Genomic DNA, 14,310 nt, shown 5'->3' with positions numbered 1-14,310 from the left:
ACTAAACAGAGAACATCCCTGGTCATCCCTACTGCCTCTGATCTGGTGGACTCACTAAACAGAGAACATCCCTGGTCATCCCTACTGCCTCTGATCTGGTGGACTCACTAAACAGAGAACATCCCTGGTCATCCCTACTGCCTCTGATCTGGAGGACTCACTAAACAGAGAACATCCCTGGTCGTCCCTACTGCCTCTGATCTGGAGGACTCACTAAACAGAGAACATCCCTGGTCGTCCCTAATGCCTCTGATCTGGAGGACTCACTAAACAGAGAACATCCCTGGTCGTCCCTACTGCCTCTGATCTGGAGGACTCACTAAACAGAGAACATCCCTGGTCATCTACTGCTTCTGATCTGGAGGACTCACTAAACAGAGAACATCCCTGGTCATCCCTACTGCCTCTGGTCTGGAGGACTCACTAAACAGAGAACATCCCTGGTCATCCCTACTGCCTCTGATCTGGAGGACTCACTAAACAGAAATGCTTCGTTTTTAAATTATGTATACGTTTTGGAGAGTGCTCCTGGCTATAGGTAAAAAAATAACATATGTGCTGTCTGGTTTGCATAATATAAGGACTTTTAAATGATTTATACATTTCTGTGTACAGCTATAGTATGATACAGAGGGAGAGCAGGATGAGTCTAGACTACCATTCTATAGGCTGGCTCAGTAGCCCACAGTAAGACTCCAGTCGGACTACTGTAGACTCTCACTTTCCATTGGGCAGTTGAAGGGAACTAGCACTTCCTGTGTAATCACCCCCATAAAGCCGATCATAGAAAGGAATTTAATTCGGGGCCTCAGCAGAGCAGCCAGACAGTAAAACCTGCCAATCCGGCTTGAGAACGACAGCTTTAATCCACAACCCATCTGGGACCCACAGACAGACAACGACTTGGTAAATCAAAATAAAAAAGGATATTTGTTTTCTCTGTAATACTACTTGCCACTTAGCACTTTTACGAAGTTGGCTTTAGCCCAGATCGGTTCCCAATCTCCCAACCTCATTCCTAACTACCAACAAGCCATTTGATGAAGTTGGCTTTAGCCCAGATCGGTTCCCATATCTCCCAACCTCATTCCTAACTACCAACAAGCCATTTGATGGAGTTGGCTTTAGCCCAGATCGGTTCCCAATCTCCCAACCTCATTCCTAACTACCAACAAGCCATTTGATGAAGTTGGCTTTAGCCCAGATCGGTTCCCATATCTCCCAACCTCATTCCTAACTACCAACAAGCCATTTGATGGAGTTGGCTTTAGCCCAGATCGGTTCCCATATCTCCCAACCTCATTACTAACTACCAACAAGCCATTTGACGAGCTTGGCTTTAGCCCAGATCGGTTCCCATATCTCCCAACCTCATTCCTAACTACCAACAAGCCATTTGACGAGCTTGGCTTTAGCCCAGATCGGTTCCCATATCTCCCAACCTCATTCCTAACTACCAACAAGCCATTTGATGGAGTTGGCTTTAGCCCAGATCGGTTCCCATATCTCCCAACCTCATTCCTAACTACCAACAAGCCATTTGATGGAGTTGGCTTTAGCCCAGATCGGTTCCCATATCTCCCAACCTCATTCCTAACTACCAACAAGCCATTTGATGAAGTTGGCTTTAGCCCAGATCGGTTCCCATATCTCCCAACCTCATTCCTAACTACCAACAAGCCATTTGATGGAGTTGGCTTTAGCCCAGATCGGTTCCCATATCTCCCAACCTCATTCCTAACTACCAACAAGCCATTTGATGGAGTTGGCTTTAGCCCAGATCGGTTCCCATATCTCCCAACCTCATTCCTAACTACCAACAAGCCATTTGATGGAGTTGGCTTTAGCCCAGATCGGTTCCCATATCTCCCAACCTCATTCCTAACTACCAACAAGCCATTTGATGAAGTTGGCTTTAGCCCAGATCGGTTCCCATATCTCCCAACCTCATTCCTAACTACCAACAAGCCATTTGATGGAGTTGGCTTTAGCCCAGATCGGTTCCCATATCTCCCAACCTCATTCCTAACTACCAACAAGCCATTTGATGGAGTTGGCTTTAGCCCAGATCGGTTCCCAATCTCCCAACCTCATTACTAACTACCAACAAGCCATTTGATGGAGTTGGCTTTAGCCCAGATCGGTTCCCAATCTCCCAACCTCATTACTAACTACCAACAAGCCATTTGATGGAGTTGGCTTTAGCCCAGATCGGTTCCCAATCTCCCAACCTCATTACTAACTACCAACAAGCCATTTGATGGAGTTGGCTTTAGCCCAGATCGGTTCCCATATCTCCCAACCTCATTCCTAACTACCAACAAGCCATTTGATGGAGTTGGCTTTAGCCCAGATCGGTTCCCATATCTCCCAACCTCATTCCTAACTACCAACAAGCCATTTGATGGAGTTGGCTTTAGCCCAGATCGGTTCCCATATCTCCCAACCTCATTCCTAACTACCAACAAGCCATTTGATGAAGTTGGCTTTAGCCCAGATCGGTTCCCATATCTCCCAACCTCATTCCTAACTACCAACAAGCCATTTGATGGAGTTGGCTTTAGCCCAGATCGGTTCCCATATCTCCCAACCTCATTCCTAACTACCAACAAGCCATTTGATGGAGTTGGCTTTAGCCCAGATCGGTTACCATATCTCCCAACCTCATTACTAACTACCAACAAGCCATTTGACGAGCTTGGCTTTAGCCCAGATCGGTTCCCAATCTCCCAACCTCATTACTAACTACCAACAAGCCATTTGACGAGCTTGGCTTTAGCCCAGATCGGTTCCCAATCTCCCAACCCCATTACTAACTACCAACAAGCCATTTGACGAGCTTGGCTTTAGCCCAGATCGGTTCCCAATCTCCCAACCTCATTACTAACTACCAACAAGCCATTTGACGAGCTTGGCTTTAGCCCAGATCGGTTCCCAATCTCCCAACCTCATTACTAACTACCAACAAGCCATTTGACGAGCTTGGCTTTAGCCCAGATCGGTTCCCAATCTCCCAACCTCATTACTAACTAAGAAATAAAAGATCCCAGAAACGTTTCATACTTCAGTGGGTAAATGTTCACCTTCGATGACCACTGGCACGCTGGAGAAGCTCTTCACGGATGAATCCTGGTTTCAACTGTACCGGGCAGATGGCAGACAGCGTGTATGGCTTTGTGCCCCATGGTGGCAGTAGGGTTATGGTATGGGCAGACATAAAATACGGACAACGAACACAACTGAATTTTATCAATAACAATTTCAATGCACAGAGATGCTGTGATGAGATCCTGAGGCCCGTTGTAGTGCCATTCATCCGCTGCCATCACCTCATGTTTCAGCATGATAATGCACGGCCCCGTGTCACAAGGATCTGTACACAATTCCTGGAAGCTGAACATGTCCCAGTTCTTCCATGACCTGTATACTCACCAGAAATGTCACCCGTTGAGCATGTTCGGGATGCTCTGGATTGACGTGTACGACAACGTGTTCCAGTTCCCGCCAATATCCAGCAACTTCACACAGCCATTGAAGAGGGGTGGGACAACATTCCACAGCCATTGAAGAGGGGTGGGACAACATTCCACAGCCATTGAAGAGGGGTGGGACAACTTCACACAGCCATTGAAGAGGGGTGGGACAACATTCCACAGCCATTGAAGAGGGGTGGGACAACATTCCACAGCCATTGAAGAGGGGTGGGACAACTTCACACAGCCATTGAAGAGGGGTGGGACAACATTCCACAGCCATTGAAGAGGGGTGGGACAACATTCCACAGCCATTGAAGAGGGGTGGGACAACATTCCACAGCCATTGAAGAGGGGTGGGACAACATTCCACAGCCATTGAAGAGGGGTGGGACAACATTCTACAGCCATTGAAGAGGGGTGGGACAACATTCTACAGCCATTGAAGAGGGGTGGGACAACATTCTACAGCCATTGAAGAGGGGTGGGACAACATTCCACAGCCATTGAAGAGGGGTGGGACAACATTCCACAGCCATTGAAGAGGGGTGGGACAACATTCCACAGCCATTGAAGAGGGGTGGGACAACATTCCACAGCCATTGAAGAGGGGTGGGACAACATTCTACAGCCATTGAAGAGGGGTGGGACAACATTCTACAGCCATTGAAGAGGGGTGGGACAACATTCTACAGCCATTGAAGAGGGGTGGGACAACATTCCACAGCCATTGAAGAGGGGTGGGACAACATTCTACAGCCATTGAAGAGGGGTGGGACAACATTCTACAGCCATTGAAGAGGGGTGGGACAACATTCCACAGCCATTGAAGAGGGGTGGGACAACATTCCACAGCCATTGAAGAGGGGTGGGACAACATTCCACAGCCATTGAAGAGGGGTGGGACAACATTCCACAGCCATTGAAGAGGGGTGGGACAACATTCCACAGCCATTGAAGAGGGGTGGGACAACATTCCACAGCCATTGAAGAGGGGTGGGACAACATTCCACAGCCATTGAAGAGGGGTGGGACAACATTCCACAGCCATTGAAGAGGAGTGGGGACAAACATTCCACAGCCATTGAAGAGGGGTGGGACAACATTCCACAGCCATTGAAGAGGGGTGGGACAACATTCCACAGCCATTGAAGAGGAGTGGGACAACATTCCACAGCCATTGAAGAGGGGTGGGACAACATTCCACAGCCATTGAAGAGGGTGGGACAACATTCCACAGCCATTGAAGAGGGGTGGGACAACATTCCACAGCCATTGAAGAGGGTGGGACAACATTCCACAGCCATTGAAGAGGGGTGGGAACAACATTCCACAGCCATTGAAAGAGGGGTGGGACAACATTCCACAGCCATTAAGAGGAGTGGGACAACATTCCACAGCCATTGAAGAGGAGTGGGGACAACATCCACAGCCATTGAAGAGGGGTGGACAACATTCCACAGCCATTGAAGAGGGTGGGACAACATTCCACAGCCATTGAAGAGGGGTGGGACAACATTCCACAGCCATTGAAGAGGGGTGGGACAACATTTCCACAGCCATTGAAGAGGGTGGGACAACATTCCACAGCCATTGAAGAGGAGTGGGACAACATTCCACAGCCATTGAAGAGGGGTGGACAACATTCCACAGCCATTGAAGAGGGGTGGGACAACATTCCACAATGGCCATTGAAGGAGGGGTGGGACAACATTCCACAGCCATTGAAGAGGGGTGGACAACATTCCACAGCCATTGAAGAGGGGTGGGACAACATTCCACAGCCATTGAAGAGGGGTGGGACAACATTCCACAGCCATTGAAGAGGGGTGGGACAACATTCCACAGCCATTGAAGAGGGGTGGACAACATTCCACAGCCATTGAAGAGGGTGGGACAACATTCCACAGCCATTGAAGAGGGGTGGGACAACATTCCACAGCCATTGAAGAGGGGTGGGACAACATTCCACAGCCATTGAAGAGGGGTGGGGACAACATTCCACAGCCATTGAAGAGGGGTGGGACAACATTCCACAGCCATTGAAGAGGGGTGGGACAACATTCCACAGCCATTGAAGAGGGGTGGGACAACATTCCACAGCCATTGAAGAGGAGTGGGACAACATTCCACAGCCATTGAAGAGGGGTGGGACAACATTCCACAGCCATTGAAGAGGAGTGGGACAACATTCCACAGCCATTGAAGAGGGGTGGGACAACATTCCACAGCCATTGAAGAGGGGTGGGACAACATTCCACAGCCATTGAAGAGGGGTGGGACAACATTCCACAGCCATTGAAGAGGGGTGGGACAACATTCCACAGCCATTGAAGAGGGGTGGGACAACATTCCACAGCCATTGAAGAGGGGTGGGACAACATTCCACAGCCATTGAAGAGGGGTGGGACAACATTCCACAGCCATTGAAGAGGGGTGGGACAACATTCACAGCCATTGAAGAGGGTGGGACAACATTCCACAGCCATTGAAGAGGGGTGGGACAACATTCCACAGCCATTGAAGAGGGGTGGGACAACATTCCACAGCCATTGAAGAGGGGTGGGACAACATTCCACAGCCAATTGAAGAGGGTGGGACAACATTCCACAGCATTGAAGAGGGGTGGGACAACATTCCACAGCCATTGAAGAGGGGTGGGACAACATTCCACAGCCATTGAAGAGGAGTGGGACAACATTCCACAGCCATTGAAGAGGGGTGGGACAACATTCCACAGCCATTGAAGAGGGGTGGGACAACATTCCACAGCCATTGAAGAGGGGTGGGACAACATTCCACAGCCATTGAAGAGGGGTGGGACAACATTCCACAGCCATTGAAGAGGGGTGGGACAACATTCCACAGCCATTGAAGAGGAGTGGGACAACATTCCACAGCCATTGAAGAGGGGTGGGACAACATTCCACAGCCATTGAAGAGGGGTGGGACAACATTCCACAGCCATTGAAGAGGGGTGGGACAACATTCTACAGCCATTGAAGAGGAGTGGGACAACATTCCACAGCCATTGAAGAGGGGTGGGACAACATTCCACAGCCATTGAAGAGGGGTGGGACAACATTCCACAGCCATTGAAGAGGGGTGGGACAACATTCCACAGCCATTGAAGAGGGGTGGGACAACATTCTACAGCCATTGAAGAGGGGTGGGACAACATTCTACAGCCATTGAAGAGGGGTGGGACAACATTCTACAGCCATTGAAGAGGGGTGGGACAACATTCACAGCCATTGAAGAGGGGTGGGACAACATTCCACAGCCATTGAAGAGGGGTGGGACAACATTCCACAGCCATTGAAGAGGGGTGGGACAACATTCCACAGCCATTGAAGAGGAGTGGGACAACATTCCACAGCCATTGAAGAGGGGTGGGACAACATTCCACAGCCATTGAAGAGGAGTGAGACAACATTCCACAGCCATTGAAGAGGGGTGGGACAACATTCCACAGCCATTGAAGAGGAGTGAGACAAACATTCCACAGCCATTGAAGAGGGGTGGGACAACATTCCACAGCCATTGAAGAGGGGTGGGACAACATTCCACAGCCATTGAAGAGGGGTGGGACAACATTCTACAGCCATTGAAGAGGAGAGGGACAACATTCCACAGCCATTGAAGAGGGGTGGGACAACATTCCACAGCCATTGAAGAGGGGTGGGACAACATTCCACAAGTAGTTGAATATATTTTCTTATGTATTTGGAAATACACTTGGAAAGTTTTTTTAAACACTCAAATACACTCCTATGCATTTACAAATACTAATTAAAATAATAAAATAAGATGACTTGTTTTTGCACTGTGTATTTGAGACCTGTGAACCCAGGTCTGAAAACCAATAAACACTGGATCATCAAGGCCACTTTTCTCTCCCTCTCTTCCCATAGCTCCATCCAACACTTGTATTTCTGTACCCCCCGATCCAAACCCACTGATCATTCGCCTTGCAGGCACTGATAGACCATTATACCCTGGCAGCATAGCCCGTCTTAGCCTGGGAATCAGTCACACTTTAACTTTCAGCTGAATATCTGCCTGCGGTCCCCCCCGTCTGCCCCACACCACAATGACTAAGAAAAGCATCAGATGATTAAACAACATTATTCAATCTGTATCTTTTATACAACTCTCTAATTCTTTCCCTCGGAAGGCAAAGTTTACGCCTCGAATGGCACCATATTCCCTTTATAGTGCACTACTTTTGACCAGGGCCCTATAGGGAATAAGGTGCAGTTTGGGACACAAGATAAGTCACCACTATGTGGGCAGGCAGAGTTACCGCTCCTACTGGTTGTGGGAAAAAGGAGAAGAGTGTTTTTTCACAGGTCCATGAGAAAAGAGCCAGCTCACAACTTCCTCATCCTCCTGGTATAGTTAGTCTCACAGCCCAGGGAAATGTCTGATATCCCTCCTTCCAACTTTCCCTCACCAACGTTTTGTTTTTCTCTTTCTGTCTGTCTTTCACACTCTCCCTTTTCTCTTCCTTACTTTCTCACAGCCCGGGGAACAGTCTGATAACCCTCTTTCCAAATTTCTCTCCCTTCTCCAACTTTTAGTTTCTCTCTTTCTGTCTGTCTTTCGCACTCTCCCTTTTCTCTTCCTTACTTTCTCACAGCCCGGGGAACAGTCTGATAACCCTCTCTCCAAATTTCTCTCCCTTCTCCAACTTTTAGTTTCTCTCTTTCTGTCTGTCTTTCGCACTCTCCCTTTTCTCTTCCTTACTTTCTCACAGCCCGGGGAACAGTCTGATAACCCTCTTTCCAAATTTCTCTCCCTTCTCCAACTTTTAGTTTCTCTCTTTCTGTCTGTCTTTCGCACTCTCCCTTTTCTCTTCCTTACTTTCAAACGAGAGAGAAAAGAAGAGAGACATCAGACGTAGCCTAAAGAATCCTAGTTCAAACATCTAGTGCTGGTACTCCGACAGGCTTTTATCCCTAGACTGACAGTACTAGTACTCAGACAGGCTTTTATCCCTAGACTGACAGTACTAGTACTCAGACAGGCTTTTATCCCTAGACTGACAGTACTAGTACTCAGACAGGCTTTTATCCCTAGACTGACAGTACTAGTACTCAGACAGGCTCTTATCCCTCGACCAACAGAGCAGCAGAGGGTTGGGGGTTGGTTGGCTGAAGTTTCACCTGCAAAGATGTTGATGAAAGTTTATGGAAAGTATATGGAAGTATATGAAAGTATATGAAAGTATATGGAAGTATATGGAAGTATATGAACGTATATGAAATTATATGAAAGTATATGGAAGTATATGAAAGTATATGGATTGGTCCTAAAATATTTTCTACTTTTACATCTCTTGTCCTCCAAAACAGCATGAAACCATCCTTCTCCACTAACCACACATATTACACTCTACCAGAGCCTCTTGGAGAAAAACCATTGAGCTATTTTCAATCCAGTTCCCTCACACAGCTGTATGGGAAGGAAGGAAGGAAGGAAGGAAGGAAGGGAGGGAGGGAGGGAAGGGAGGGAGGGAGGGAGGGGGGAAGGAAGGAAAGAAGGAAGGAAGGAAGGGAGGGGAGTGAGTGAGTGAGTGAGTAAGGGAGGGAGGGAGGGAGGGAGGGAGGAGGAGGGAGGGAGGGAGGGAGGGAGGGAGGGAGGGAGGAGGGAGGGAGGGAGGGAGGGAAGGAAGGAAGGAAGGAAGGAAGGAAGGGAGGGAGTGAGTGAGTGAGTGAGTGAGTGAGTGAGGGAGGGAGGGAGGGAGGGAGGGAGGGAGGGAGGGAGGGAGGGAGGGAGGGAGGGAGGGAGGGAGGGAGGGAGGGAGGGAGGGAGGAGGGAAGAAGGAAAGAAGGAAGGAAGGAAGGGAGGGAGGGTGGTGAGTGAGTGAGTGAGTGAGTGAGGGAGGGAGGGAGGGAGGGAGGGAGGGAGGGAGGGAGGGAGGGAGGGAGGGAGGGAGGGAGGGAGGAGGGAGGGAGGGAGGGAGGGAGGGAGGGAGGGAGGGAGGGAGGGAGGGAGGGAGGGAAGAGAGGGAGGGAGGGGGGGAAGGAAGGAAAGAAGGAAGGAAGGGAGGGGAGTGAGTGAGTGAGTGAGTGAGTGAGTGAGTGAGTGAGTGAGGGAGGGAGGGAGGGAGGGAGGGAGGGAGGGAGGGAGGGAGGGAAGGAGGGAGGGAGGGAGGGAGGGAGGGAGGGAGGGAGGGAGGGAGGGAGGGAGGGAGGGAGGGAGGGAGGGAGGGAGGAGGAGGGAGGAGGAAAAAGGAAGGAAAAAAGGAAGGAAGTCTAGCAGCTAGATATCTAAACTTGAAGTTGGCTGTCACTCTCACTCAGATATCATATTAAAAGCTGCAAACATTTCTCTCCACACTATGGCAAAATGTGGAGAATTGCGGGAAATTAACCCCAACTCGCAAGAGCCTGAGTGCATGTGTGGGTATGGATTTAATTTCACCTTTATTTAACCAGGTAGGCTAGTTGAGAACAAGTTCTCATTTACAACTGCGACCTGGCCTGGATGTGGGTATACCAGACCCGAGTCACTGTGGCAAGTTTCCAGGGAAACTGAATCACAGAGCACGGCCTCTATAGCCTCTATCCCTGGTCTAGGTTTCTAGAACGCAAGTGTTGTAGGACAGGCGGTAGTCAAGTACTACCCCCACCTCGCGACTCGGATCCAGATATTGCCATTGATCGGAGTAGAAACTAACCCCCCCCCCCACCTCGCGACCCGGATCAACTATTGAGTGCGAATACTTTAGGGCTCCCTCCCTCCCTCCCTCTCCCCCCCTCCCTCCCTCCCTCACAGACACGCAACCTCCTTTTGATGCCATGTCACATGATGCCAGCCTAACGAAGCCTGACTTGACACACACACACACAGACAGACACACACACACAGACAGACACACAGACACAGACACACACACACACAAACACACACACACACACACAATTCCAAGAATGCTGCTCATCAGCAGATACAGTTTATATTGCATGGAATGATAATGTGATGTTCCAGTCAGGACATGAAATGATAATGTGATGTTCCAATCAGGACATGGAATGATAATGTGATGTTCCAGTCAGGACATGGAATGATAATGTGATGTTGCCAGTCAGTGTAATGTGATGTTGCCAGTCAGGACAACCCCCCCTTGGGTTGTGCCGTGGCGGAGATCTTTGTGGGCTATACTCAGCCTTGTCTTAGGATGGTAAGTTGGTGGTTGAAGATATCCCTCTAGTGGTGTGGGGGCTGTGCTTTGGCAAAGTGGGTGGGGTTATATCCTTCCTGTTTGGCCCTGTCCGGGGGTGTCCTCGGATGGGGCCACAGTGTCTCCTGACCCCTCCTGTCTCAGCCTCCAGTATTTATGCTGCAGTAGTTTATGTGTCGGGGGACTAGGGTCAGTTTGTTATATCTGGAGTACTTCTCCTGTCCTATTCTGTGTCCTGTGTGAATTTAAGTGTGCTCTCTCTAATTCTCTCTTTCTCTCTTTCTTTCTCTCTCTCGGAGGACCTGAGCCCTAGGACCATGCCTCAGGACTACCTGACATGATGACTCCTTGCTGTCCCCAGTCCACCTGGCCATGCTGCTGTTCCAGTTTCAACTGACCTGAGCCATAGGACCATGCCCCAGGACTACCTGACATGGTTTCTTCCTAGGTTTGGCCTTTCTAGGGAGTTTTTCCTAGCCACTGTGCTTCTACACCTGCATTGATTGCTGTTTGGGGTTTTAGGCTGGGTTTCTGTACAGCACTTTGAGATATCAGCTGATGTACGAAGGGCTATATAAATAAATTTGATTTGATTTGATTTGATTCTCCCTCCCTCCCTCCCCTCCCTCCCCTCCCCTCCCTCCCTCCCTCCCTCCCTCCCTCCCACCCTCCCTCCCTCCCTCCCTCCCTCCCTCCCTCTCTTCCTCCTCTCTTCCTCCTCCCTTCCTTCCTTCCCTCCCTCTTTCTTTCTCAATCCCTCTCTCCCTCCCAGTCTCCAGTAGTTGTCATGTGTCCAATAGACTCTCTCTCTCTTCACTGCCAACGAACCACAGAGTCTGCCTGGCCAAACACACTGAGGGCATTTGTCTGCTCTAAACTATGCCATGTTAGACAGCTCCCTAGCAGCATACTGGCACGACGTGGATGGTAAAACTGTGCCTCTGACAGTGTGTGAGACGAAAACACCTATAGTTCCGACAGGTTTTCACTGAAGTGAGTTGATCCAACAACCTCCAGGCCTCTGTGGTTGAGTGGGAGTGTGCAGCAACATACACATTATTCATGATGATTGAGATGCATTACAATCATTAGAAAAGGCTCCTCCTACCTGGCTCCCGTGACGTCGACGCCCACCATCAGCTGACCGTTGAGTGACAGCAGCTCGTCTCGTAGTTTAATTCTACCGCACCTCGCCGCGGGACTTCTCTTCCTCACCTCCGTTACCCAGATACACCCCACGTCCAACACGGGTCCCTGATCCCCCTTCCTCCTCCTCCTCCTTCTCCCTCCTCCCTTCTTCCTGTCCTCCCCCTCCGGATCCCCGAATATAGGGATGTTACCGAAACTGAGTCCCAGCTCTGCCCCGTCCCCCTCACGCTTGGTGAGGCACACGGCTCGCACCTCCGCATCCACACCTCCACACGGCGTCGTGGGTCGGAGGGCGGTACTCTGGATCTCTCCTTCCTCTGTGAAGTTGAGCTGAATGTATTCCATCAGCTTCTGTATAGCGGCCTGGCATAGAGACATGTCTCCTCTGGTACCTCTGCAGCTGCCGCTGTTGACCGTGCTGCCACTGACCGTGCTGCCACTGACCGTGCTGCCACTGACCGTGCTGCCACTGACCGTGCTGCCACTGACCGTGCTGCCACTGACCGTGCTGCCACCGACCGTGCTGCCACCGACCGTGCTGCCACCGACCGTGCTGCCACCGACCGTGCTGCCACCGACCGTGCTGCAGGCATCCTCCTCGTGTTCTGACTCCTGGGATACAGTTGGAGTTACAACAATGGATTGAAGTATCACTCCACAATATGACAGAGACTGACAATAGATCATACAGATTTCAGAACCACATTGTGGACCACCGTTAGACTTCAGAGAAACAATCACAGTAGGCACTCGTAGTAAAGTATGTCATTGATCACCCACACGTGTATGCAAAAACAGACCTGGTACGAGTCCTGGTCTGGGTCTCTGCTGGTGGTGGACTGCTGGTCTGGGTCTCCATAGTGGTCCTCGTACCTGGTCTGAGCCACCAGGAGCCAGTCCTCCAGTAGATGGATGTGGCTCAGGGCGTTCTCCTGGGTGATGGGCATCGTGGCTGGGGCTGGGCCGGACCAGAGCCCCACTGCATCCTGGGTCGATGGGCCCCTCTAGAGGCACCGGGGCTGGGAAGGGGTGTGGGAGTAAGGCTGATAACTGTTCATATAAATCCAAACACAGGAAGCTCTGTGGACTGAAGCTGCCTCCATCTCTAGCGATGGTGTTTGAAGACTTCGGGCGTCAGAGGAGCGAGAATCGAGGAGTGTGTGTGTCTGCCACATTTCCCCCCGTTCAGTAACGCCCCGGTCATGATGTCATCACCCAGAAACAAAACCAGAGCTGTCAGGGAAGTGTGTGTGTGTGTGTGTGTGTGTGTGTGTGTGTGTGTGTGTGTGTGTGTGTGTGTGTGTGTGTGTGTGTGTGTGTGTGTCTGTGTGTGTGTGTGTGTGTGTGTGTGTGTCGTGGTCTCGGCTCCTTACACTCTGAGGGGTAACTGGAGAGAGAGTAGGGCCATTATCCGCTTGGCTGGCAGGATTCCGGACCAGGCAGGGTAAAAATATCTGATAACCGAGACTGACGAGGGAGAGGGTGGGTGTGTCTGCACTGACACACACACACACTGGGGGAAGCGTTGGGCTCAGGCGCCATTCACCTACAGAGAAAAGCAGAAAAGTCTACATCAGAGAAGTTGTAGTAATGCCAAAGAGGGTCCTGGTCAAAGATAGTGCACTCTGTAGAGACGAGGGTTCCATTTGAGGCTTTATTATACACACGCACACACACACACACACACACACACACTTTTCCAGACGTGAGATCAGGGAGTTTCCATGTAAAAAGACCCATGAGCACCAAAGTGTGAAGTTCACTGGATCACATCAAATTTGGTGTAAAATGAAAGCTAAGAGTCTATATTTTTTGGCGGTCTAAGACACGGCATTGCATTGCTGAGGCACTGACCGGGAGCCCCAAAGGCCCAGCGCCGTCCCGGTTAGCTATAGTGATTCCTTCTGGAGGGCCTAGCGCCTGGAAGTTGATTTCGGGTAGTCAGTCGAACAGTGTTTCCTTCGACACATTGGTACGGCTGACTTTCTGGCTAAGCAAGCGGTGTGTTAAGAAGTAACGCGGATTAGCGGGTCATGTCTCAGCCTTCGCCTCGTGGGGAGTTGCACCAATGAGACAAAATCATAACTATCAATTAGATATCACAAAAACAGGGTGGATGAGGTAATACACAACTGGATGACATAGTACACAACTGGATGACATAGTACACAACTGGATGACGTAGTACACAACTGGATGACGTAGTACACAACTGGATGACATAGTACACAACTGGATGACATAGTACACAACTGGATGACATAGTACACAACTGGATGACATAGTACACAACTGGATGAGGTAGTACACAACTGGATGACGGAGTACAGAACTGGATGAGGTTGTACACAACTGGATGAGGTAGTACACAACTGGATGAGGTAGTACAGAACTGGATGACATAGTACACAACTGGATGAGGTTGTACACAACTGGATGACATAGTACACAACTGGATGAGGTAGTACACAACTGGATGACGTAGTACACAACTGGATG

The 14,310-nt window shown here is 50.0% G+C and overlaps 1 protein-coding gene across 1 annotated transcript in view; it reads right to left on the bottom strand.

The window, feature by feature from the left end:
* Window positions 1-12,310, bottom strand: part of LOC109879544 (PDZ domain-containing protein 2) — a 211,103-nt gene extending 198,793 nt beyond the window's left edge. Inside the window, exon 1 of the mRNA XM_031829568.1 lies at window positions 11,771-12,310. Coding sequence (XP_031685428.1) covers window positions 11,771-12,189 — 419 coding nt within the window. The 5' untranslated portion in view covers window positions 12,190-12,310. The remainder of the gene's footprint in view (window positions 1-11,770) is intronic.
* Between the last annotated feature and the right edge of the window lie 2,000 nt (window positions 12,311-14,310).

The sequence above is a fragment of the Oncorhynchus kisutch genome, linkage group LG8, assembly GCF_002021735.2.
Source record: "Oncorhynchus kisutch isolate 150728-3 linkage group LG8, Okis_V2, whole genome shotgun sequence".
Taxonomy (NCBI): domain Eukaryota; kingdom Metazoa; phylum Chordata; class Actinopteri; order Salmoniformes; family Salmonidae; genus Oncorhynchus; species Oncorhynchus kisutch.
Note: the sequence above shows the minus strand (reverse complement) of the source record. Positions and strands in the feature narration are given on the sequence as shown.